This window comes from Sabethes cyaneus, chromosome 2, assembly GCF_943734655.1.
Source record: "Sabethes cyaneus chromosome 2, idSabCyanKW18_F2, whole genome shotgun sequence".
NCBI lineage: Eukaryota > Metazoa > Arthropoda > Insecta > Diptera > Culicidae > Sabethes > Sabethes cyaneus.
In genome coordinates this window covers 120,526,502-120,553,797 of record NC_071354.1, presented here as the reverse complement: position 1 = coordinate 120,553,797, position 27,296 = coordinate 120,526,502, and the positions used below count along the sequence as shown (strand labels likewise).

Genomic DNA, 27,296 nt, shown 5'->3' with positions numbered 1-27,296 from the left:
CACACACACACACACACACACACACACACACACACACACACACACACACACACACACATACACACACACACACACATACATACACACACACACACACACACACACACACATACACACACACACAATAAACGAAATTTGTGTTTAATGTTAAACAAATTTATTCTCTAACCCATCAGCTAATCTAAGAACTAAATGTATCTATATATCTTATAAATATAAAAAATGAAAAAACAGTGCTAAAGGGAACAATCTACCTACTTTTTTTTAAGTTAATAGTGTTTTATCAGACAGATATAGGCTGTTCATAAGCCACGTGCACTTTTCGGTGAGACGAGAAGCAGGCGTAAGCCTCCGCTACATGCGTGGCTACATGCAAAGTTTCCAAAATATTCATGGATTAAAGAAAGTCTTCCAAGGAGAAAGAGAGGTACTGATCAAAAAATGGGTGTGCGTAGATTATGAACAGCTCCTAGACATTTGTCACCTCGCTTTTATTTGTCGGTTTTCTAAATCTGCAGTCTGAAAAAGATAGTACTCGTAAGTGACCTCCATATCTGGCTCATAAATCCGTAGAAATGGGAGACTAATTAGTGGGACAAAAAGCATTTTATGGCAAAGCAACTACAATCTGGTGAATTCGCACTTCGGATTACTGACAATGCGCAAATATTAGCCATTTTATTTCTTATTGTTGCAATCGTGGTCTTCTATGGAATATCTCAGAAATTAAGCGACTTTATTAATAACACTTCCAGCATAGGTCAAATAATCATTTAATGTTATTTTTATTGCATAGATGAAGAATTTGGAGACGCTGAGTATCTAGAAGAGGCTCTGGAAGACGGTTCCTGCAGTCAGTCTTCATATCAGTCATCCGTTGGTTCCGCATCATCACCGACACCCTCTTCCTCCGCCCGGGCTAGGTATTCAGTGGCTAAGAGGAAGAAAGCAAATTTTCAAGAGAAAGTTATTGAGCTAGTTGAAAAAGACAGTTCTGCAATAAAATCATATTTGGAGCACGCAAAAGCTACCGATCGTGAAATCGTACAATTGATGAAAGAGAACAACAACCTAATGCGTGAAATGATCGATAAAATGTAATTTTATTTTTTTGTTACAGTTTCTGTTAATAAACCAGAATTAAAAATTAAACGATTGCCTGTTTGCACTGTCGTCAAATAGTCAGTAGCTTGGATCACATTCGGTGAACCCGGATCCAAGTCCACCTCCGGGGTGATAAAAGATACCTTTACACCCTCTCCTCCTCCCTTTTATCGGTACTTATGAACAAACTCCCACGTTACTAACAGTAATTAACAGCTGTAATATTTTTTATAACGGTATAGCTTTTTACCATCAACGGAGAGGACGGTAGTAGAAAGCAATGAAAAATGTTGATAGGATTCAATCAGTATGGGACTAGTCGCGAAGGGAGAAGAGCAGAAAATGAGGTAAGATATGGTCATTGAAGCAGCGCTTAAGCAATAGTGTATCGCTTCTTTTCCAAGCTGAGGGATTCGCGAATTAAACCAATCGAAGCCAATTATAGCATGGATAAAATAAAGCTGTATACAACTGCTTTAGCGTTGCTTCAATGACCCTTTCTTACCTCATTTTCCGCTCTTTTCCTTTCATGCCCGGTAGAATAAATCGTCCCCTCTGTTAATTGTAAAAAGTACCAATATAAAAAATTAATTAAATGCCTGACCTCATTACAAGGTTAAGACAAAAACACGAAGTTGGTCAGTTACTTACTTACTAAATTTAATACTTACTAAAGTGTAACATCAGTGCCTGTCTTATCACGGTTCCTGCTGTACTTTCGTGTTTAACCCCTAGACCTCTTTGAGGCTGCCGCTTACTATTCTCCAGCTTCGTCTTCCAACCATCGGATATTTCATCATTCCGGTTGTTACACATATTGTGCAAGATGCAGCAGGCTTTTATAATCACATTGACATTGTTAATGTCAACTTCCATTCCTTTCCCGATTCTTCTGAACCGGGCTTTCAGATGACCGAAGGCATTTTCAACCACGCGTCTGCATGCCGACAAATGGTAGTTGAACAATTTTTCGCTTTCTGGCTGATTGATCGAGAATGGAAACGGTTTCATTACACAATTCGATAATTTAAATGCTGAATCACCTATCAGCAGAATCGGTATTTCTACACCTTCGATTCTTTGGGAATGTGCTTGGAAGACTTCGTTCATACAATGCATCTCTTTGAGTTTGGAATTTTCGAAGATAGTAGAATCGTTTGCACGCCCGGGCATCCCGACGTTGATATACGTGAACCGGTAACGATGGTCTACCGCTGCAAAAAGTATGACTGAGTGCCAGCCCTTAAAATTGTAATAGTCCGTTGCTTCGTCTTTCGGTACACCGACTTCAATGTGGCATCCATCGATAGCCCCATAACATTGAGGGAAACCCAGTTTAGTGAATCCTCCGACAATTTCAGCTATTTTGTCAGGCGTTGGTGGATAAGCATCAAACATTTCATGCTGTAGCTCTTCTACTATCGCCTTGCAGAACTCAAGAACAAGCTCACCAGTGGTAGTTCGTCCGATGCCAAACAAACTAGCAATGGTCCTGTATTCTGCCGAAGACCCAAGACTATATAGGGCTACAGCAATGCGTTTCTGCAGCGGAATAGCAAGCCTCCAACAGGTATCATCTTTTCGTAAATGTTTCAATTTTGATACCAAAAAATCGAAGGAGGATCTATCCACCCGGAACGTGTTCTTAAATTTTTTATCGCTAAATTTCGGCACTTCTTGTTCCCAGAATCTGGAATTTTCCACCTAAGAAAAACGTAAATAATTTAAAAAATAGTCATTGTACCTTGCAGCAATTTTACGAGTCCTACGCAAATTCATTTTTTAATAATAATTATCCTGTATTTACTAAGTACATTGAAAATATGCTTGTCAAGCAAGGAGGGGTGCAATTGGGAGGCAATAACGAAACACTGATGGTTCTAGGGTTGCCAAGTCTGAAAATTACAAAAACCGGCCGGTCGGTCCTGCCTTCAAAAAATGCGGGCGCTAGTGGACAATTTAATGTATATTACCGCCAGAAGCAAGATATTATCACTGCAAAACTAGCTATCTTCAATGACCCACTGTTCAGGATTGGTAATAAATTTATCAGAAAATTAAACAAACCAGGCCAAAAGTACTTGGCTGGTAAATGGCTAGGTAATGCGTACCATCGGTGCCTTGTGCACTGGGCATAAAATAGACCCCACAGTGGTTCACAGCCTCTTACCTAGCAACTCCTACCCCAACCTCCTCGTGGTACCAGCCGGGATACGAGCAACCTCGGGTGGAGATCGGGTAACCAACCCCGGTGGAAACCAAGGTCGTATGCTGACAGGGGGGGAGGGCTCCTTCGAGCTACGTTGGCCCTCCGGCGATACTGTGGGGTTGGTTGCGGGCTTTGCAAGCCTGAACCACTAAAAAAACCAAAGCAATGGACTCCGTAAGTAATAATAATAACTCTAATCGGAACAATCGGCAAAGACCCAGGCGACGAAAACGGACTAACGATTGGAAATTAGGAACATGGAACTGTCGGTCTCTAAATTTCCTCGGAAGTACCCACGTGCTTTCTAAAGAAGTGAAGAGCCGCAAGTTCGACATCGTAGCGCTGCAGGAGGTATGCTGGAAAGGAACGATGGTACGTACGTATAGAGATGGTCATACCATCTACCAGAGCTGCGGCAATACACACGAGCTGGGCACAGCTTTTATAGTGATGGGCGAGATGCAGAAGCGGGTGATCGGGTGGTGGCCGATCAACCCCCGAATGTGCAGATTAAGAATCAAGGGCCGATTCTTCAATATAAGCATAATTAACGTGCACAGCCCTCACCTCGGAAGTACCGATGATGACAAAGACGAATTCTACGCGCAGTTGGAGCGTGAATACGACCGCTGCCCAAGACATGATGTCAAAATTATCATCGGGGACTGTAATGCTCAGGTTGGTCAGGAGGAGGAATTCAAACCGGTGATTGGACGGTTCAGCGCTCACCCGCAAACGAACGAAAACGGCCTAAGACTTGTCGACTTCGCCACCTCCAAGAACATGGCCATACGTAGTACCTTCTTCCAGCATAACCTCTACCATCGGTACACCTGGAGATCACCCAACCAGACAGAATCACAAATCGACCACGTTCTGATAGATGGTCGGCACTTTTCAGACATTATCGACGTCAGAACCTATCCGGGCGCTAACATTGATTCGGATCACTACCTAGTGATGGTAAGGATACGTCAAAAACTATCTGTTGTGAACAACATACGATACCGCCGCCCGCCACGGTATAATCTAGCGCGACTGAAGCAACCAGAGGTCGCCGAAAACTACGCGTTATCTCTCGAAACCGCGCTGCCGGAAGAGGGAGAGCTGGATGAAGCCCCTCTTGAAGACTGTTGGAATGCCGTGAAAACAGCCATTAACAGCGTAGCGGAGAACGTCCTAGGCAGTGTGGCACCGAATCGACGTAACGAATGGTTTGACGAGGAATGCCAGCAGATATTGGATGAGAAGAACGCAGCGCGGGTACAAATGCTGCGTAGAGCCACCCGTCAGAATGTGGAGCGATACAAACAGAAGCGGAGGCAGCAAACCCGACTCTTCAAGGAAAAGAAGCGCCACCAAGAGGAGAAGGAGTGCGAAGAACTCGAACAGCTGTACCGCTTTCACGACACACGGAAGTTCTATCAGAAACTCAACGGATCTCGCAAAGGCTTCGTGCCGCGGGCCGAAATGTGCAGAGATAAAGATGGAGGTATCTTGACTGATGACCGTGCGGTGATCGAAAGGTGGAAGCAGCACTACGATGAACACCTGAATGGCGTGCAGGCGGAAGACCATGATAGCGAAGGAAGTGACCACATTGGTGCAGCAAGCGACGAAGATGTGCCACCCCCATCGATAAGGGAAGTTAAAGAAGCCATCCAGCGGCTGAAGAACAACAAAGCAGCGGGAAAGGATGGCATTGGAGCGGAACTTATTAAAATGGGCCCGGACAAGTTGGCCGGCTGTCTGCATCAATTGATTGTCAAGATTTGGGATACGGAACGACTACCGGAGGAGTGGAAAGACGGGGTTATCTGCCCTATCTACAAGAAAGGTGATAAGCTGGATTGTGAGAACTACCGAGCCATCACTATCCTGAATGCCGCCTACAAAGTGCTGTCCCAAGTCCTCTTTCATCGACTATCGCCAATAGCCAATAGATTTGTGGGAAGTTACCAGGCCGGCTTCATGGAAGGTCGGTCTACAACAGACCAAATCTTCACCCTGCGGCAGATCCTCCAGAAGTGCCGCGAATTCCGAGTCCCCACGCACCACCTGTTCATCGATTTCAAAGCCGCATATGATAGCGTAAACCGACAAGAGCTATGGAAAATTTTGGACGAAAACGGCTTTCCGGGTAAGCTTACTAGACTTATCATGGCTACGATGGATGGGATCCAGTGCTGTGTGAGAATCTCGGGTGGATTGTCGGACCCATTCGAATCTCGCAGGGGACTTCGACAAGGGGATGGTCTTTCCTGCCTGCTATTCAACATTGCGCTTGAAGGTGTTATAAGGCGAGCGGCGATCGAAATGCGGGGCACGATTTTCAATAAATCCAGTCAATTTATCTGCTTTGCTGACGACGTGGATGCTGTCGGCAGAACATTTGAGGCGGTGGAAGATCAGTACACCAGACTGAAACGCGAAGCAGAGAAGATTGGATTGCAGATAAATACGTCTAAAACGAAGTATATGCTGGCGGGCGGGACCGAGCGCGACAGGGCTCGCTTGGGCAGCACCGTGGTAATCGACGGGGATGAGTTCGAGGTAGTCGACGAGTTCGTATACCTTGGCTCGCTGGCAACAGAGGACAACAATACCAGCCGTGAGATTAAAAGACGTATTATCAGCGGAAGTCGGGCCTACTACGGACTCCACAAACACTTGCGGTCGAACAATCTGAGCCCCCGTACAAAGTGCACACTGTACAAAACGCTAATTAGACCGGTTGTCCTCTACGGGCACGAAACGTGGACATTGCTAGAAGAGGACCTACGAGCACTCGGAGTTTTCGAACGGCGGGTGCTAAGAACCATCTTTGGCGGAGTGCAAGAGAACGGTGTATGGAGGCGAAGAATGAACCACGAGCTCGCGCGTCTCTACGGCGAACCAAGTATTCAGAAAGTGGTTAAAGCTGGACGGATACGTTGGGCAGGACATGTTGCTAGAATGCCGGACAACTATCCTGCAAAAATGGTTTTCGCATCAAATCCGGTAGGAACAAGACGAAGAGGGGCGCAGCGAGCGAGGTGGCAAGACCAGGTGGAGCGAGATCTGGCGAGCACTGGGTGCCCGCGGAACTGGAGATCAGTTGCCATGGACCGAAACAGATGGAGAAATTATACTGCGCAGGCCTTGTCATAAGACGTTAGGCCAATTAAGTAAGTAAGTAAGTAGGCCAAAAGTACAAATCCGGCTTCATACGTCGGAAAACCGGCTTTTTTGCTGGATTTACCGGCCACCGGCTTTGCAAGTGAAAAACCGGTCGGGCCGGCCAAAAACCGGCCACTTGGCAACCCTAGATGGTTCAAATTGCTAAATTGCAAACATGTGTGATAGACGCAGAAAATAACCACGCTAATAATTTTTGCGTTGGACTCTAAATTGGTGCAAACTCCGCAATAGTTTTCATTCTTGAATTCAACTGTACTTTTGACCAAACTCTGCGTTTTCTTGGTTTGAGCGGGGTTGAGAGAATCGACATGTATCTGCTGTGCCTCATCCTTGAAACCAACGCAAGCATCCTGAAGTGCCTGTTTTGTTTCAGCAGAATTTGATTCTTGGTATTATTTTGGAGGATTTTAGTAGCAATTTTATTCCGAGCGTTCACCATTTTGAAATTTGAGTACATTTCATGAAAACCAACATAAACAAATGACATTGAAGGTGTCGTGTTGAGTACAGTGCAATGAGGTATAAAGAGGTGTGAAAGAAGAAAACATTTGTCGGAGTAAAGCTTTCTGACAGCTCAAGCACCCACACTATAGCGAACACGAAATACGCGTTTATATTATGGGCGTATCGACGGGGGGGGGGGGGGGGCTTGGGGGTTTAACCCCCCCCCCCCCCCAGAAGAAAATTTGATTTACACTTTCAAGCTTGAACTTTCATAGCTAGGTGTGAAGCACAGGAAAATTTACGGGGCTGGTTGTATGATCCTCGACATCGTTTTCAGCAGCTTAGAGCCGGGGGTGGTTCGTGCTGTTTTAAGCTCCATTTAATTCGATCTTCCCGCCCAGTAAGCTTCGAGGTATACGATACTGGTCTAACAAGCCAGTCGTCGTATTCGAATCTCGCCTAGGCGCTGATGCTAGAGTCAGTAGGATTTTTGCAATAGCCCCGTAACTGTCCTGTACTCTAACAGCTGGCTGCGGAGTCTGTCGAAAACAGAAGGTCAAGTTTCGATAACGGAATGTAGCACCTACTGTGTTACCTCACTCATAACGAATATACGTTATATACGGGGAAGGGTCTCATAACTCACAAACTATGTGGTTTTTCGTTTAATTGATCATAAATTCGAATAGGGCATACAAATATATAACATAAGAAATTACATGTGTACTCCAAAAATAAAAGCATGAGAGATTTTAGAATTTCGGAAATAGGGGTTCGTTATGAGTCAGGTAACACAGTAGGCTTTGCTTTGCTTTGCGTATATCGACTTCAAAATGGTACGGACAAGCGACGTCAAATACGATTTACGCACTAAGTAATAATTTAGAGCGATACACTTATATAGGTATTTCAATACGATAAGATCCGATTAAGCGCGACCAGCTTTATACATCTATACAACTTTGTGCTGAAAATCGTAGGTATGTAGCTGCAGCTTGTACTCCGCCAAATGTCGTCCGCAAAGGCGCGTGTGTCCTCCATGAGCATTGTCAAATCCATAAAAACTATTGGTCTATTAGGAGGTTTGTACATTGTCAGGTTAGTCCGGCGGCTTATGCCTCTTGATCTTAGCGTTTTTGCGAAGGGCAAAGTAGGTTCGATATCCTGCTTGAATATGCCGCTGGATCTCCTAGCCTCTGCTTTCAGCTTAGCGCAAATGGTCTCCGCCATAGCAATGTTTTTGGCTTTAACATCAAAGTCCCTTGCTTAGCTTAAAAGTTTGCTACCTTTACAGAAAATCAAACCTCTCGTTTCTAAGTCTGCTCGTCGGGTTACTTCAAGAGCGATGTTGAAAATCATGCGAGATAAGTTGTCAGCAACTCTAGCCGCGTCTCGAAGAAACTTGATCCTTTCGACTCTAACAGCCTCCCTCGCCGAGATTCGAACATACAGTTTTAACAGAAAATAATTCCCCATTTCCTGAATGCCTTACGGTATTTTTTTGTACCCCCCCCCCTCCTCCCAGGAAAAATTTCTGGCTACGCCCGTGGTTTATATACATGATATTTGCCTCATTTTGGGGAAAGGCTGATGCCTGTTTGCCTCATTTTCAAGCACCAACACACACATAAATGCAAAGGTCTATTAGCCAGAAGGGTGATGTGGGTGGCAAACTACATACATTGTCCGTGTCCCCCTTGGTTTTGGTACTTTTGGTGTTGGTATCCACTTACTTGTTGATTTTAAAACTACTGAAACTAATCAGAAATCTATTAGTTATAATTTTACTGTTATTAGTTGTTAGAGTCGATATGTCGACCAACATTTGAAAGGGGCGGATAAGCCAACTGTCAAACAGAACGGGTGAGAGTTATTTTTTGCTGGAGCAGCATAGGAATATGAACTCTCACTCGTTCTGTTTGACAGTTGGCTTATCCGCCCCTTTCAAATGTTAGTCGACATATGTAGGCTACTTCAAAATTGTCGCCATCCATGGATGTTTAATCTGCCAAATTTGACAGTTTCATTCCCCTGGTATTAGCCAATACTATATAGCGATAAACTAATATTGAACGTCAAACTACCAAAATATCGAAAAATGGTGCACGTTACGCTTTCTAAAAATAAAATTTAAATTTCTTAATTGCACACGCCACTTTACAAACTTCACTGCACCTATATATATCTCATTGAGTGCTATGTACAGCGTGTACAGCAGTATGTCTGTCACCCTTCCGTTGTACATGTACAACGCTGTACACGTACAACGCTGGTACAATTGTATGTCTGTCTAGGGTATAAGATTTACTGTAAAGGAATAGGTACACAAAATTTGAATGAAATCGGAGCAATTTTGAATTTCGATATGTCCTTTTTCATAATATTGTTGACATGCATTATGGCTAATGGTTGATATGAATAAAATAAGCCCTAGCGTAAAATTAAGCTGAAATAATACATAATTGTAAAAAATGATTAATAATAACAGTATTTTTTGTTAATTTAAATTATTTTGGAGCAATTTATTTTTCCCCAAATTTGTCTACTTTCCAAATATATCTACCAAAAATTTTCAGATGGGTAGATAAAATCGGTAAACCACTGTATTTCAAAGTGACGCCTATGCGTTGCGTGGCCTTTGTACTACCAACAGAAAAGCGCAAATAACTGTTGAAGGGATTTTTCTGACATTTCCCTGGAATTATGTATTTACAAGCAAAATAATGTCAGACATTTTTCGCAAGATAAAATGGCTAAAGTATATTTCGGTAATTCATCAATCACTCAATCACGCAAAGCAAACTTCACATAATCCAAACTAAAGTGCGATTTCAAATTTATTGTGAACTTTGCCATTCTACTTCCGAAAAATTTATGCGCTCAAGGTTTACTTTTATAAGCAAAAGCTGAGTGGAATCAAAATAAATATCATTTTATGACAATCTCACAAAACATGCTCATCTCTTTGAAAACGTGTGGGATATTTCATATTAATTATGTTATATGTCCCTTTTATACATTCTTCGACACAAAAATATTGATCTATTTTATTATATTTTGGGGCAGTCATCGGCCATGTTTATACAAGATTGGGTACAAATGAGCACACCGATAGCCGAAAAATTCGAAACCAATGAAAAGTTGTACTCTATGAATTTTGTTTTGCGTTAACTTACAACTGATTCACAGTTAATTTTTATTTGTGAAAGAACTTAAATTGCGCTCAAAAAATACTCGGAAAACTAATAAATTGGAGCATTTAAGCTCAATAAAATATTGCAATCTTGCGAAAATGTGGCAAAGTTATTGATCTGCGCTGTACTCATCGTCACCACTTCGCCCGCTGTTCAATGCCGGCAAATCGCAGCTACGAAGTTGCTGATATTTGTTTGATTTTTGTGTGGTACAAAAAGAGAAGGAAGTATTATTGCTTTCGTTTTCACGCAAGTTTTGACAATTCGGCATGGGTTTTCGTGTGAGTGCGAACAGGCTTAAAAATCTTTTTTACTTTCGTAGTCGCGAATACTCAGTTGTAAATGATCGATCAAAGCTTAGCTGTACAACCGAAATACAACTTTAACCTGTCATTCTGGCTGAAAACATCGGCGTTTGAAATAAAACATTTTTATAACATCTTGTTTTCCATTAAACTTATTTATGATTTAAATGCAACTGTTTTCTGAATATTTTTCTAAAAAACATGTTGCAGCGAGTGGTCGTGGGTTCGAATCTTAGTAGAATCAAGCCATTCGATGTCAAGTGACTTTAGCATGGGTTTATTCTCAGGCCCCTCCATTTACCCTTCCTTCGTGCTGAATTCTATATTTACCCTCTGAAGCCTCTTGACAGTGCAAATGTCCCTCCTATAGTTAAGTGTACTGGTCAGAGGTACGAATGAGTCCTCGCCAGGGACGGCTATAATATGGGATAGTGCTGGCAGCGAGGAATAAGTGGGTAAAGTAGATTAAGCCACAGAGAACAGAGTACCAGGTAATTGACAAAAAGTGTGTAAAAGGTTTTTATGTAATCTACGAGTAATCCTTCAATAGAGCACCCCTCGAGCAGTAAGTGGCAAACTAAATCTTGATGTCGCTGCCATCGCTGCTATGTAACTCCAGCACAAAGAAATATTGATAAAGGTACATGGATGTTTTTTGATGCGTTTGGCAAACTATTTCTGGAGGGCGCTACCGACAGATTTTACACACAAAAAATCGATTACTTCCTTCGAGCCTGTTAATCTGTTCTCTGTGATTAAGCTTTGAAGGAAGGGTAAACCCCAATACACGCAAGCACGCATAAAATTTAATGAGCATATCGCTCACTCAATAGCGATTATAGCAAAAAGAAATGCAGTGCAGGTCATACAGCAAACACCCGGGCGATATTACAGTAGATCAACTATACTGGTCGCAGTAATGAGTCCACACATGGAAAAAAAAAACAACGAACTAGGGACGTGAGAGAATTTAGTGAATAAATTGAAAAATGAGTTTTTAATATTTTTTGGAACGATGATTCTACAATTGATGAAGGGACGGTAAGGGAAAGTAATGAAGGATTTTTTGAGAATGGAAGGGAAGGAAGGGGAGTAATAGGCAGCTACGCTTAACAAGTTGTCGTTGTGACTCCTATCTTTTGTCCAATGCTGGAAGGTGCATGGGTCGAACCAAGCTATAATCAGAGATTATAACCGGATTTGAACCCACAAGACCTGCCAGCGCATGTGGCTCGCTGGTACCCGTGTGCCTTTGAACCATAGAGGCGCTGGACAAGAGAAGTCTGCACAACCCCCCTTATTAACCGTAGCGACATGGGTTGGGCTATTTTTAGACACAAATTGTGCCTCTTCCTCCACCTACTGTAGAAACTACCGACCGAGAAGTTTTAATCTAACTTGTTTTTACTTTCAGGACGACGACACTATGCAGGCCCTTACGACTTGCAAGGTACTGCGTGTGACGTTGTTCGTCCGTAAGCGTGTTAGTCCGCGTTTCTCAGCGCGGGTCTTCGGAGAAAGGCTCCGTTCCTATGAAATTGACCAAACTCGTGATTTTAGTCATGACCTTGAAATGCGGTCAGGCATATATTAATATTTTTTTGAAACGATGATTTTACAATTGATGAATGGACGGTAAGGGAAAGTAATGAAAGATTTTTTGAGAATGAAGGGGAAAGAGTGGAAAGGAAGGGGGGTAGGCAGCTACGCTTAACAAGTTGTCGTTGTGACTCCTATCTTTTATCCAATGTTGGAAGGTGCATGGGTCGAACCAAACTATAATCAGATAATTCCCTTACCGTCCCTTCATCAATTGTAGAATCATCGTTTCGAAAAAATATTAATATATGCCTGACCGCATTTCAAGGTCATGACTAAAATCACGAGTTTGGTTAATTTCATAGGAACGGAGCCTTTCTCCGAAGACCCGCGCTGAGAAACGCGGACTAACACGCTTACGGACGAACAAGTGTGCGCGGCATGCACCAAAATGATGAAAATGCCACATTTCGTCAAACAATCGCTTCTACAAACGATGCTATGCTTCATCTCGAGGTGCAACAGAATAAAGTGTTAGAAGTGTTGAGAAGCGAAGTGCAAAAAAATACCGTAAAGATCAATACTATTCTTGATCTTACACTCCGTACCCCCAAACGCACTGCAAGCTTCAACTTCCCACCACAAACTGCTAAACGTGTCCGAGTTGGTGCCAGTGGCGAAGCAGTAATGCGTAGCCAGTAGCGCACGGAGTTTATGTGTAACAAAGAGGTCGATGCCAATATAATAGTACCGCTCGCTCGAGAGGAGACAAAATGCTGGCTGTATCTATCGAAATTTGATCCACGAGCCACCGTGGAAGAGATTTCGAAATTAGTGCGCAGCGATTTGGAAATTGAACCGGAATCCGCAATTGATATCGTTAAACTTGTTCCTCGGGATAGAAGACTGGAAGAGCTTAGTTATGTGTCTTTCAAGGTTGGAATTGGATCGGAATATAAAGAAAAAACTATGTCTGCCTCATCTTGGCAGAAGGGTATATATTTCCGTGAGTTTGAATTCACTCGCGGGATTCAGCCGAAATTATTTCCTATTCCCCCGCCAAGCCAGCCAAACGAGTAATCCCCGATATTCTGCTTCGCCTCGTTTTTCACCGTTATTTAATAATTCCACTCGTCCAGAAGTGTATAACTGTTGCTTGCGTGATTCATCTGTTAAACAAAATTGCTATCAGTATCAGAAAATGAAACAGGCTTATTTCATTAGAGATAGAGTGTTCCAAAATAGCACTACGTCAGAAAACCCGGGGGCTCACCCCTCAAATGATAGCTTAGGATGTCACAACAAAACTTTTATATGACGTCAATATTGGTTGCCGCGATTTAGGGGTCGCACATTTGAGTTTTATGAAAAAATGGCAATTTTTCGGAGTAAATTTAGAAAAATATTTTTAGAAATAGTAAAGTGGGTAAAAAAAGGTACTTAACTATTTTTTTCACAATCATTGGGATCTGATACATTCATAAAAAAGTTATGATGGCATGTCTGGAGTCATATTTGGTTACAAAAATTTATTGAATTTGGCAAAAATTTAAAATTTTTGAAATTTCATTTAAATAAACGTCAAAACAGGGTATCGAACAGTATTTCAGAGTAACGTACGTATACTGTGTAGATGGGAAATTTTATATGACGAACAACTTTGCCGAAAAAAGTACGGACGTATGTTCAAATCTCGCTGAGGTATTCACGTTTTTCTGAAGGTGGGACCAAATATATTTTCGCAATTTTCAAATTTTAGTAGTTCCACGTGCAAAAGGTAAATGATAAAACTTGAAGTATTTATTCTAAACGTTACTTAAGTGTTTGATAGGAAGAAATATGCACCTTCCACAGAATTTAGCACCATTTAGGATCAAGAATCACTTTTAAAAGGGCGTATTTATTTTTATATGTACTATGTTTGAAAAATCGTATCTCCCGAAACTAGGGTTGCTCCAAAATGATGCCTAAACGTGAGTTGTAGAAAGTTGATTTTTAAACCTGAAAAAATAAACACTGAAAATTTTTTGACCCTTTTTGTACTATCAGAATCAGCAAGGTGTATTCAGACAAATTGAAAGGTAATATTTATTCTAGTTGCTAACTTGGTAATATAACACGGATAACATATGAGGGGGTTAGAAGGAAAGGGGTGTAAGTGACAAAATTGAAAAAATCGAGATAATGATAGGAAACGATACTTTGAGCATGGTTTTATGCATGCTAGAAAATTCATGTCAAAATTTTACCGTTTAATGACTTTTTTAGAAACATGAAAAAAAAGAGCAAAATAAAAGTTGGGTTTCGCTTGGAAGGAAAGGGGTGTATAAGTGCAAATAACATTTTCAAAAATGTCTTATATCTCCCAAAAATTATAAAATGCTTTTCCAAGATGTCAATAGAAATTAATAAAGTGAAGTTAACAGAACCATAGTGCGCCATTAGTTTTGTATTTTAACCTGACGAATTTTCTAGCTGAGTTCTAGCTTAACTTTGGATCCGATTTTCTCGAAATATACTTTTTGTCACTTACACCCCTTTCCTTCTGAGCGACTCATATGAAAAGGGCACGTTTAAAATAAAAAAATAACATCTTAAATATCAAATATCTTAAATACGGCTGCATTTAGAAGCTAACTATTATCAATTTCAGACCCTTTCGAACGCGATGAATTATAACCGTCGCGGGCGAAACCGTCGCCAGAATCATCGCGGGGGCAAATATCGTTTATTTTGTCAAGTAAATCAATAGCTTACGTGCTAGACAAGCATAATATATACTTATAACTTACATACAGCCAAGCAAATTCTCTCTGCGACGATTTCAAGCTATCAAAAAAGTGAGCAGCGCGTTTTGTTACCAAAGAAACGGACAATATTATTTTGAACTGCGCGGGCCTAGGGTGACTATATACAGAGTGGAGACAATGTCAAAATTGGAATGATAATTATCTGTCAGTGTCATTCCAATCGAGCAGACGACCTATCCAACGCGTATGCAGGAAAGAGAAAGAAAAACCCTTGGAAAACCCGCATTGCATACATTTGGGATGACTTGTCGCCACTCTGTATATAGTCACTCTATGCGGGCTTTAACTGTAGATGTAGACTGTAATTAAATCGTAAAAGATTACAAAAGTAATCTCTGATTACTGCGCGCGTATACGCCTTACTGAACACCCCTTGATTAAAGGTAATTTTTTTCAAAGCTTCCTGTTGGAATAAATAAATAAATAAAGAATAGAAACGTGGACGACAGCGCCATCTCTGTGGTGAATTAAAGAGCAAACATCTAATGACCATAAACATGACAACGTGGACTTTTCAGGTAAAATGTACTATAGCGTCATCTCTTGGCTATTCAGTTAGCGAGTTACAGAACAGCAAAAGGGCGTTAATGTTAGTGAGGCAAGCCTCGTTATTACTCTGGATAATCGGAAAAATTTGGGATAAGTACGCAGGTCTGTGCCAAGGGGTTTCCAGTAAGGTGTATAAGTGTGTAGTAATCAGAGATTACTTTTGATAATCACTTACGAATTAATTGGGTAATCAATGGTAATCAGTATATGGTAATCAATGAAAATCGGAAGTAATCATTGGTAATCATGATTAATGTTTAGTACTCACAAAAGCTTGATTACCATAAATAAATGGTAATCAGAGGTAATCAGTAAGTTAATCAAAGGTAACTTTAAGAGGTTTCTAACAGCTATGATTACCACGCACCTCTGAAAAAAGTTACTTTTGGTTACTTTTCCGTTTATCTCTGATTACTGTGATCACAGAGAACAGACTGCCAGGTAATTGACAAAAAGTGTGTAAAAGGTTTTTATGTAATCGACGAGTAAGCCTTTAATAGAGCACCCCTCGAGCAGTAAGTGGCAAACTAAATCTTGATGTCGCTACCGTCGCTGCTATGTAACTCCAGCACAAAGAAATATTGATAAAGGTACATGGATATTTTTTGATGCGTTTGGCAAACTATTTCTGGAGGGCGCCACCGACAGCTTTTACACACAAAAATTCGATTACTTCCTTCGAGCCTGTTAATCTGTTCTCTGTAAAAAGTTAGAAACCATCAAATTTCTAACAAAAAAGATCTTAGAAAGCACTTAATGGACGAATGGGACCAAATTCCCATCAAATACATGAAAAAACTGGTAGACAGCATTCTAAAGCGACTAAAGGCAGTTGCAATGACCAAGGGAAAGGGATACCATACTAAACGCTATTTTTTGAAATTAAGCCACATCTGCGAAATCAAAACTGTTAATTCGAAGCCCGTACGAATATTTATTTATTTATTTATTTATTAGGGATATTTCATCTGACATAAAATATTGTCTACATGAATAAAATCTTATACTAAATAAAATCTGCGTAATCTCTGCGCAAACAAGCGCGACGGTTCACCAAAGTCAAACAATTCCTCCGCATTCGAAAAGGTCCTTACACATTCAGTAATTGGTTCGTTGTATCCAAACATAGTCCGATGAAATTGAGTCTGCAGTAAACCCGTCGAGCGCAGGGATCGTTGCGAAGCGCGAAAGTTGATCATTGATAGTAAGTTAGGGGCGTCAATTTCACCATTAATAACTTTTGCTACAAATAATGCCTGTTGCACCTTGCGTCTATGTTCTAGTGTGTCTAGGTCGAGTAAACGGCATCTGTCTGCGTATGGGGGCAAGTCGTCAGGATTTCGCCAAGGGAGGTGTCGCAGTGCTAGTCGGACAAACCGCCGTTGCACAGGTTCAATGCGCAGGTTCCAAGTTAGCTGCTTTGGAAACCAAACTAGGCTGCAATTTTCTAATAGCGGACGAACAAGGGCGCAATACTACGATTTAAGACAGTGGGCATCCTTAAAGTTCCGACCAATCTTAAAGATGAATCCGAGCTGCCGTGATGCCTTGGAGATAATTGATTCACGATGCACATTGAACGTCATTTTTGTGTCCAGCAGGACTCCAAGGTCGTTAACTCGGTCCACTCTGCGTAACTCAATACCATCAACGGTGTAACCAAAAAGGATCGGGTTTTTAATGCGGTGAAAGCTCATAACTTCACATTTGGCAACGCTTATAATCAGCCAATTTTGTTTGCACCAGCTCGTAAACAAATCAAGCAAACCCTGCAGTCGACGGCAGTCATCTATATTTCCTATCGAGGCAAATAGTTTCAGGTCATCGGCGTACACTAACCTACAGCCAGTACCCAAAAGCAGCGCAATATCGTTGAAGAACAACAAGAAAAGCAATGGTCCCAAATTACTGCCCTGAGGAACTCCTGACTTATTAGTAAACACAGATGAAACAGCGGATCCAAGTTTTATACGAAGCACTCTGCCACTGAGGTATGAGTTCAACCATTTCACCATTTGTTGAGAAGCACCGAGTCGAGATAGTTTCCGCAAGAGTATTGTATGGTCAATTCTATCGAAAGCAGCTTTCAAGTCTGTATAGATGACATCAACTTGTTTCTTGTCTTCCATTTCCGAAATACACATCGATGTGAACTCTAGCAGGTTAGTGCATACAGACCTACCGGGCATAAAACCATGCTGAGCCGTTGAAATGTAATTCCTAGTGCAGGACAACATCACGCTACTCACTATTATTTCAAACAGTTTTGATGATGCAGAAAGACTGGTGATTCCACGGTAATTCCTCACATTGTGACGATCACCCGATTTGAATACCGGGAACATGAACGACTGTTTCCAAATGGCGGGAAATTTGCCTTGTTCAAAAGATTTATTAAAAATAGAACATAACGGATTGGCCAACACTGCAATGCAACGACTCAAAACTACGGCTGGAATACCATCAGGCCCCGCAGAAAAGGAGCGCTTTAGTTTTTTGGCGGCAGTTATCACCATGTCAGTAGTAATGGTAAACAAACCCAAGTCCACCAAATCGGCCGGAACAGGTGCAGCAGCAATTCCAGCAATACTATCGGGAGCAGTTTCATCAGCGAAAACTGAGGCGAAGAATTTCGCAAACATCTCGCAGGAGTCAGAGATTGAGTTCGACTCAACGTCGTCGTAATACACGTTGGAAGGGATAGAGGAACATTTCCTTTTAGAGTTGACAAAGTTCCAGAATTTTTTCGGCTGCTTCCGAAAATCGGACTGCACACGCAGTACATACAATTTGTATAATGAAGCATTCAGACGGCGGTATTTGTCACTGGCAAGCTTAAAATTGCGTCGAGTCAAAACGGTTCTCCAACGGCGAAGGGCGCGCTGGGCGCTGTTCCGTAAACGTTTCAGTTGTCGGAGGCGAGGAGTGCACCATGCGGGGGTGGCTGGTCGTCTTACAAACGGCAAATGCAAACTCAACCACTGAGATATGATATTGCAAAACTGTGAAGCCATTTCGTCAACATCTTCACCAACAAATAGAGAACTCCAATCAGTGCACGTTAAGTATTCATTCAGGGCAGCGAAATCGATTTTCCTATAGTTCAATTTGCTCACATCATCACCAAAAGCATCTCCAATGGCAGTATTGTTGTGCACTGGCAGTGACAATGGATTATGGAATGTGTAAAATGTGTAAAAGGTTTTTATGTAATCGACGAGTAATCCTTCAATAGAGCACCCCTCGAGCAGTAAGTGGCAAACTAAATCTTGATGTCGCTGCCATCGCTGCTATGTACCTCCAGCACAAAGAAATATTAATAAAGGTACATGGATATATTTTTAAGCGTTTGGCAAACTATTTCTGGAGGGCGCTACCGACAGATTTTACACACAAAAAATCGATTACTTCCTTCGAGCCTGTTAATCTGTTCTCTGTGCCTTTAGCACAGAGAACAGATTAACAGGCTCGCAGGAAGTAATCGATTTTTTGTGTGTAAAATCTGTCGGTAGCGCCCTCCAGAAATAGTTTGCCAAACGCATCAAAAAATATCCATGTACCTTTATCAATATTTCTTTGTGCTGGAGTTACATAGCAGCGACAAGATTTAGTTTGCCACTTACTGCTCGAGGGGTGGTCTATTGAAAAATTATTCGTAGATTACATAAAAACCTTTTACACACTTTTTGTCGATTACCTGGTAGTCTGTTCTCTGTGGGTGAATTTAATAAAAATACCGAACGAAAATACCAACAGGTAAATGATAGATTAATTGTATGTGAACGATAAAAATATCTGTATACCAAACCAGTAGAATCAATATATATAGAATGCCAGTGTCGCTGTTTTTCTATAGGACTCATTGTGGTAAACATGATGCTAACACAGAGAACAGACTACCAGGTAATTGACAAAAAGTGTGTAAAGGGTTTTTATGTAATCTACAAGTAATCCTTCAATAGAGCACCCCTCGAGCAGTAAGTGGCAAACTAAATCTTGATGTCGCTGCCGTCGCTGCTATGTAACTCCAGCACAAAGAAATATTGATAAAGGTACATGCATATTTTTTGATGCGTTTGGCAAACTATTTCTGGAGGGCGCTACCGACAGATTTTACACACAAAAAATCGATTACTTCCTTCGAGCCTGTTAATCTGTTCTCTGTGATGCTAACAATCTGTATCAAGTCTGTGAATCGGGAACTTCGTTGTCAAAGTTTCTCATTGTTATTTATCTGTTCTTTATCTGTGCGCTGGTTGGTGCTGTCATCAGTGCGTTCTCCGCTGTGTTTTTATGCCAGTGAAATGGTTTTAAACGTTCTTTTTCTTTTCATCCGGATGAATAGAATCCCACAACCGCTCCCTTTTGCACCGATTTTTTCAGAAATTTGAAGCAAGCGAAGTTTACAATCACATTACTTGGCAGCCATAATTGAAATTTTAAACTGGTTGTCAAAGTTTGACAATGAGATTCCCCTTTTGATGAATCTCAGGCACACACACATTTGCATATATGTCGACCAACATTTGAAAGGGGCGGATAAGCCAACTGTCAAACAGAACGAGTGAGAGTTATTTTTTGCTGGAGCAGCATAGGAAAATGAACTCTCACTCGTTCTGTTTGACAGTTGGCTTATCCGCCCCTTTCAAATGTTAGTCGACATATAATGTAAATACATTATCTGAACATGTGTGATGTTTACCACACGCACTGCAGCGACACTGGCATTCTAAATATATATTGATTATACTACCAAACCCTATGTATAAACGTACTAACCCTCGTGTTCAATCCGTTTGAAACATCCTCCTTCAAACGGAGGTCTAATCCTTGGGCCGGAGAGCGTGACCATCGTCAGTCGGCCTCCCCACGTTTTCGACCTTCAGTGGGCTACCGATTTCCCACGAAGCCAGCCGAGTGGAATTGTGATACCCACGTCGCACGCAGTTGCGACCGTCCGGGGCCCTATACGCCATCGATCGGATGAATTGATCACCGAGAAACGAACCATTGCCGTACCCACCACACAAGAAAACGCTACCGGTTGTTCGTGGCCCTATACATCACCCACTGTGTGACATCTGACGGTTGTCGGATTCTGAAAGCACACTTCCGACCAACTCACCACGTTGTGTCCATCACCGTAGCCAACCTGATTCACCCGCAGGCGGTTTGGGGAACCGCTGAAATCAGCAGCCGCCGGCTCTGAACGTACGCCGAAGGAGAAAAATATCAACGAGAGCAGAAGGAGAAAAGTATCGACGAGATGCAGTAAGCTACCCCCACAAAACTAACCCATAGAATAGTTAAAGCACAGAGAACAGACTACCAGGTAATTGACAAAAAGTGTGTAAAGGGTTTTTATGTAATCTACAAGTAATCCTTCAATAGAGCACCCCTCGAGCAGTAAGTGGCAAACTAAATCTTGATGTCGCTGCCGTCGCTGCTATGTAACTCCAGCACAAAGAAATATTGATAAAGGTACATGCATATTTTTTGATGCGTTTGGCAAACTATTTCTGGAGGGCGCTACCGACAGATTTTACACACAAAAAATCGATTACTTCCTTCGAGCCTGTTAATCTGTTCTCTGTGGTTAAAGATAAGCGAAACCGGTTCAAATGAAAATCTGTTACTAAGTGAAATGATGTTTGCTAATTACGGTTCCCTCTGAAAGTGGTCGTTCCCGAATGTGCTCTCCCCCCCAAATCGGTTCGCGAGTTAGCCCCCGGTAGGTTGGTGTAGGACGCCTAGGGGCTACTACACTAGCCGATGGTTGCCCTTTTTGCCCTTGTTTGGTCGGCCGTACGATCCACCCGATGCTAAGTTAGTCAGCTTTTTGTCCGTAAGTTTTAGTGAGACGTTTGAAGGACCTGCCCTGAGGTAACCTAGCCGGACCGGGATTGCTTTACGAAACACGCTCCTTCACGGCAAGATCCTACTTGCCTGGCGCTTAAGTGAAGGTTGTGATTGCTCCCTGCCCCAAAACCCTTTCCGCCCCGTTACATTTGGCGCCCAACAAAACGGTTTAGCTTAGATTGTGTACAGATTTAGAAATTAGTGAGAGAATTAATAATAGTTAGTTAAATTTTAGTACTAATGCTTCAGCATTTGAGTTCGTTTGGTTTATAATTGCGATATTAGTACGGATAATTAGTTCAGCTGTTTATTTCGGATGCATGATTATTTGTGGGATTCTTTTTTAAATTATGCATGAAAATAGTGTTTAATGAAATCGGTTTATTTCGTAAATGATTGGATATACCGTGGACCCCCGTTCGTTTGACCATTTTTAATCTGAACACTTTTTAATTTGAACCCCGTTGGTTTGCACGACGTGCAAATTAAAAATGGTTCAAATGTCATTCTCAACATGACATCATTTGTTCGATTCGTTTGTACTGACCTAGCGTGTTTAATCGGTTTCACATTTCGTTTTCTTAACGATTAAGAGAGAAATCCGATCGGAAAATGCAATATTCGCACTTGCAACTGCCAACTAAAACAAACCACCAAAACAATAACAAAGATCAGGGTGGCCAGTTCACACAGGTTTCAGCATATTTCGGGTTACCAGTTGTTCAAATTAAAAAGTAACCCCGTTAGTTTGCATGAGGAATCGTTCAAACGAACGGGGGTCCACTGTAATGTGTTGAATACCTACCTAATATAAATTAATGAATTCAGTTAGCGTACTCGATTCGTTTATCGATCCTAATGAATGTGGAGGAGATTGACTACGAACTACAAATACGAAATTTACCAGTGGTGGGATTAATTCAAAGTAAAAGAGAACGACTTCCACTAGCTTTAATTGAGGAAATTAGAAAACCGAAATTACTGAAAGGGGTTACGGCTCTGACGAAAGAATTTAATACAATTGGAGAGAGAATAATAGAAATTACAAGATTAATTGAAACGGTACCAGAATTTAAACATATTTCAAGACTCAGACACTATCGTCTCGGAGTCATTCGAATAGAAACAGTTACAAGAGAGCAAAATAGACGTAAACGAGAATTATTATCGGAAATCGAAAAGTTACTGGTAATATACAGAAATAACGTAATAAGATCAGAAGAACAATTAGAATCAGTTGTGAATCAAGAAATGGACAAGGAATTCGAGTTGAACTTTTCGCCGATTTCGGGAGTAGGACAGGATGTAGAATCTGGCCTTTTAGATGAAGCGGCTGGAGGAGCAGATGAGGTACCGCATGATTCTCGACAACAGTGCAGGTAGACGAAACAGTCCAGCCGTATTAAACACTCAAAGAGATGTCTTACAGTCCGGTGATCCTGGGTCACCGCGGAGCAACAACATAGTTGATACCCAAAAGAGCTGGAAAGAGGAAATTGTTCGCTATATTCGACATAGTTTATCGACTCAAATGGCTACAGTGATGACGCAGTTCAACAGAAATGCGAATCCACAACGAACACCAACACCACCATCACTTAGACCACCACCGCCACCGTCACCTAGACGACCGCCGCCAGCTAGACCTGCACCGTTACCTCAACCAGCACCGACACCTAGACCGCCACCATTACCTAGACCAGCACCAGCACATAGAGCAGCACCAGGATTCGGAATTGACCGGTGGATGCAAATGGGATCAGATTGGCCTGACCCACTGTTTAACGACTTTGATGGAAATCATCAGTATTCAGGAGAAAGTAGATATAAATCTCAAATGCCGATTCACAAATGGAGAATCCATTTCAGTGGAGATTCAAGAGGTCCAACCATAACACAATTCTTGAGTCGTGTTGAAATTTTAGCCAGAAATAATCGGATATCAGAACAAGAGTTGCTTAGTCAAGCAAACTGTTTGTTTAAAGAAGGGTCTGAAGCAGAAGAATGGTATTACACATTCTACCACAGATTTGTTAGTTGGGCTGTATTTAAACAGCAATTGCGATTGCGCTTTGAGCCACCGAATAAAGACAAAATAATCGACCGTCAGATTTCAGATAGAAAGCAGCAACCCCATGAAACGTATAGTGCGTTTGCGGCAGCCATAGAAAAACTGGCGAAAAACTTTCGAATAATGGTGTCTAACAAGGGTTAAACAGCTTTATGTATATCAATCTATAACTTGCTAAGCAGTGTCACTTTTAAGTAATTAACCGAACTTTCAAGCTGGTTCACTGCATAGAACGCTAAGCAGCTTCGAAATAAACTGTCAAAAACTAAGAAAAAACAAATTTAGCAGCACTTCTATGTTCTATTTTTATACTTCTACCTAACTTCTATATTCGTTGCATTTGCCTGCTGTTGGGTTTGAACCCGGGTGTTCCGCGTTGTAAACCTATACCGATCCACTGCGTCACCTTTGTCGCATACAAGATGTCAATCCATCCAGCCGGGCCATCGAAACGAATTCAAATGTCATTATGTTTTTTAGCATGTACCAAAGACGTACCATAACGTACCTCCGAGGATTTTTAACGTACTTCGTTATTTATATGATTTTCATGGACCGGCCCAATAGACGGTCGATTTTGGGAAATCTTAACTTTACGAAGTCCGCAATAGCAAAAAGTTGATGTACCAACGACGTACCTAAAGAATCTGAACTTTGAATAGGACGTACTTAAAAATTTTTCATATAATGTTCGATAACTTTTTCAAAAAACTTTGTATGTTGAATTAAACCACAGATTTGAGTTCACGGGAAAATTCTAGTCTGATTTCATATATAAAACCTAATACTTAAGTGAAAATAAAAAAGTTATATTAAAATACAGCATAATTTGGGTGTTATTCAGGGAAAAATTTATAACATTAAAAAAAAACTGCGACACTGCACACTGGCGACACTGATTTTCCGGAAAACATGTATCGGATAAAACAAGCAATTGAATGACAGAAAATCATCACTTGAACTATATTTGATCATAGAAACTACGATTTTTTCTTAATTTCGCTATATAAGGGGAAAGTTCACTAAATTTCCGAAAACTCGGAAACTATTTTGGTACGTCATCGTACCAACACCAGAATCTCAAATTGAATACATTTCCAACATTTTCTGGGAATGGCGTTATCAGCCGATCCATATTTCAGTGCTTAACCTACGCTATATAAGGGGAAAGTTCACTAAATTTCCGAAAACTCGGAAACTATTTTGGTACGTCATCGTACCAACACCAGAATCTCAAATTGAATGTATTTCCAATATTTTCTGGGAATGGCGTTATCAGCCGATCCATATTTCAGTGCTTAACCTACGTATTTTTCTAAATTTCGATATATAAGGGGAAAGTTCACTAAATTTCCGAAAACTCGGAAACTATTTTGGTACGTCATCGTACCAACACCAGAATCTCAAATTGAATGAATTTCCAACATTTTTTGGGAATGGCGTTATCAGCCGATCCATATTTCAGTGCTTAACCTACGTATTTTTCTAAATTTCGCTATATAAGGGGAAAGTTCACTAAATTTCCGAAAACTCGGAAACTATTTTGGTACGTCATCGTACCAACACCAGAATCTCAAATTGAATATATTTTCAACATTTTCTGGGAATGGCGTTATCAGCCGATCCATATTCCAGTGCTTAACCTACGTATTTTTCTAAATTTCGCTATATAAGGGGAAAGTTCACTAAATTTCTGAAAACTCGGAAACTGTTTTGGTACGTCATCGTACCAACACCAGAATCTCAAATTGAATGTATTCCCAACATTTTCTGGGAATGGCGTTATCAGCCGATCCATATTTCAGTGCTTGACCTACGTATTTTTCTAAATTCCGCTATATAAGGGGAAAGTTCACTAAATTTCCGAAAACTGGGAAACTATTTTGGTACATCATCGTACCAACACCAGAATCTCAAATTGAATGTATTTCCAACATTTTCTGGGAATGACGTTATCAGCCGATCCATATTTCAGTGCTTAACCTACGTATTTTTCTAAATTCCGCTATATAAGGGGAAAGTTAACTAAATTTCCGAAAACTCGGAAACTGTTTTGGTACGTCATCGTACCAACACCAGAATCTCAAATTGAATGTATTTCCAACATTTTCTGGGAATGGCGTTATCAGTCGATCCATATTTCAGTGCTTAAGCTACGTATTTTTCTAAATTTCGCTATATAAGGGGAAAGTTCACTAAATTTCCGAAAACTGGGAAACTATTTTGGTACGTCATCGTATCAACACCAGAATCTCAAATTGAATGTATTTCCAACATTTTCTGGGAATGGCGTTATCAGCCGATCCATATTTCAGTGCTTAACCTACGTATTTTTCTAAATTCCGCTATATCAGGGGAAAGTTCACTAAATTTCCGAAAACTCGGAAACTATTTTGGTACATCATCGTACCAACACCAGAATCTCAAATTGAATGTATTTCCAACATTTTCTGGGAATGGCGTTATCAGCCGATCCATATTTCAGTGCTTAACCTACGTATTTTTCTAAATTTCGCTATATAAGGGGAAAGTTCACTAAATTTCCGAAAACTCGGAAACTGTTTTGGTACGTCATCGTATCAACACCAGAATCTCAAATTGAATGTATTTCCAACATTTTCTGGGAATGGCGTTATCAGCCGATCCATATTTCAGTGCTTAACCTACGTATTTTTCTAAATTCCGCTATATAAGGGGAAAGTTCACTAAATTTCCGAAAACTCGGAAACTATTTTGGTACGTCATCGTATCAACACCAGAATCTCAAATTGAATGTATTTCCAACATTTTCTGGGAATGGCGTTATCAGCCGATGCATATTTCAGTGCTTAACCTACGTATTTTTCTAAAATCCGCTATATAAGGGGAAAGTTCACTAAATTTCCGTAAACTCGGAAACTATTTTGGTACGTCATCGTACCAACACCAGAATCTCAAATTGTATGTATTTCCAACATTTTCTTTTTTTTCTCACGGATGCTTCAACCCGTTAAGCCCCATTTTTCCAGCAGAGATAAAACGCGGATACGTTTCGAAAAGTTGTGTTTTAGATCAACTGAGAAAAAACCTCAAATATGATATTATTTTTTGTGTGTTGTTTAATATGTCTCGCAATGTTTCGCAGAAAAAAATGCCACAGCAACGTCTTACAGGGGAGTAGGGGGTGGAAAGCAGTTTTTTCATACTTTGACATTGCGGATAGCCTGGAATTAAATAAAAAGAAAACTTATCCGATTTAATTCTGCTAAGTATATTTTTTCTTGGTAGATACGTATTTCGCCTACGACTTGCAGGCTTCTTTAGTGTCTGTTTTCGAACTTTATTTTATTTGACTTGTTACTTTTTGTTTACTTTTGATTTGATTTTTTTATTTTGGTGCTTTCTATTTTGAGGCATTTCACTTCGTTTTTGGCTTTTGGATTTTTTTTATTATTTTTACCCTCTTTTTTGATTTTGGGTTCTAACTTTTAATTTTTGACTTTTGGTTTCACAGTTTCGACCTTCAATTGTCGACTATTAACTCTTCAATTCCGATTTTATTCGTTTGAATTCTTAGTCGTTTGCTTATTTTTGGGGTAAGGAAAGAATTAAATAAAAAGAGAAATTATTAAAAATTAGAAGTTGAAAAGATTAAAAACTTCGCAGGAGAATAGTGAGACCCAACGTGTGAGATGGCTCGACGGGATTGAAACTGACTTCCGAGTCGATGAGCTCCCAGCACTGATAAAGCGAATTGTTGGTGAAAAAGTTTGGATTTTTTTAAGTTAGATCAAGCTAAAGAGAAATACTATTACTGCTGGAAGTATCTTATCGCAACAGGACTAAAAAGCTTAAAAACCGGTGGGTGGTATTGTACGCCCACCGCGATTTTTCATTTCTCGGGTACTTTTTCATTTCGACGTAACTGAAAATGAGAGGTTCTCTTCGTGTGTCCTCTCTTCCGCTTTTTACGGCTATACTAATGAATTGAAAAGAAAATTTTCAAAACATTTGGCTAGCTAGTGACTCCGGCAACCGCTTCATGCAAAGCTG

At 40.8% G+C, this 27,296-nt stretch overlaps 1 protein-coding gene across 4 annotated transcripts in view; it reads right to left on the bottom strand.

Annotated features, from left to right (window-relative positions):
* Positions 1-281: 281 nt before the first annotated feature.
* The window catches only part of LOC128734284 (plexin-B), a 748,132-nt gene continuing 721,117 nt past the window's right edge, over positions 282-27,296 (bottom strand). For 3 of the 4 annotated variants that reach the window (XM_053828386.1, XM_053828387.1, XM_053828384.1), the window contains one exon: positions 13,803-13,976. In XM_053828386.1, coding sequence (XP_053684361.1) covers positions 13,891-13,976 — 86 coding nt within the window. In that variant the 3' untranslated portion in view covers positions 13,803-13,890. Of the gene's footprint in view, positions 935-13,802; positions 13,977-27,296 lie in introns of those variants that run through there. The other variant, XM_053828388.1, reaches the window with a different exon arrangement.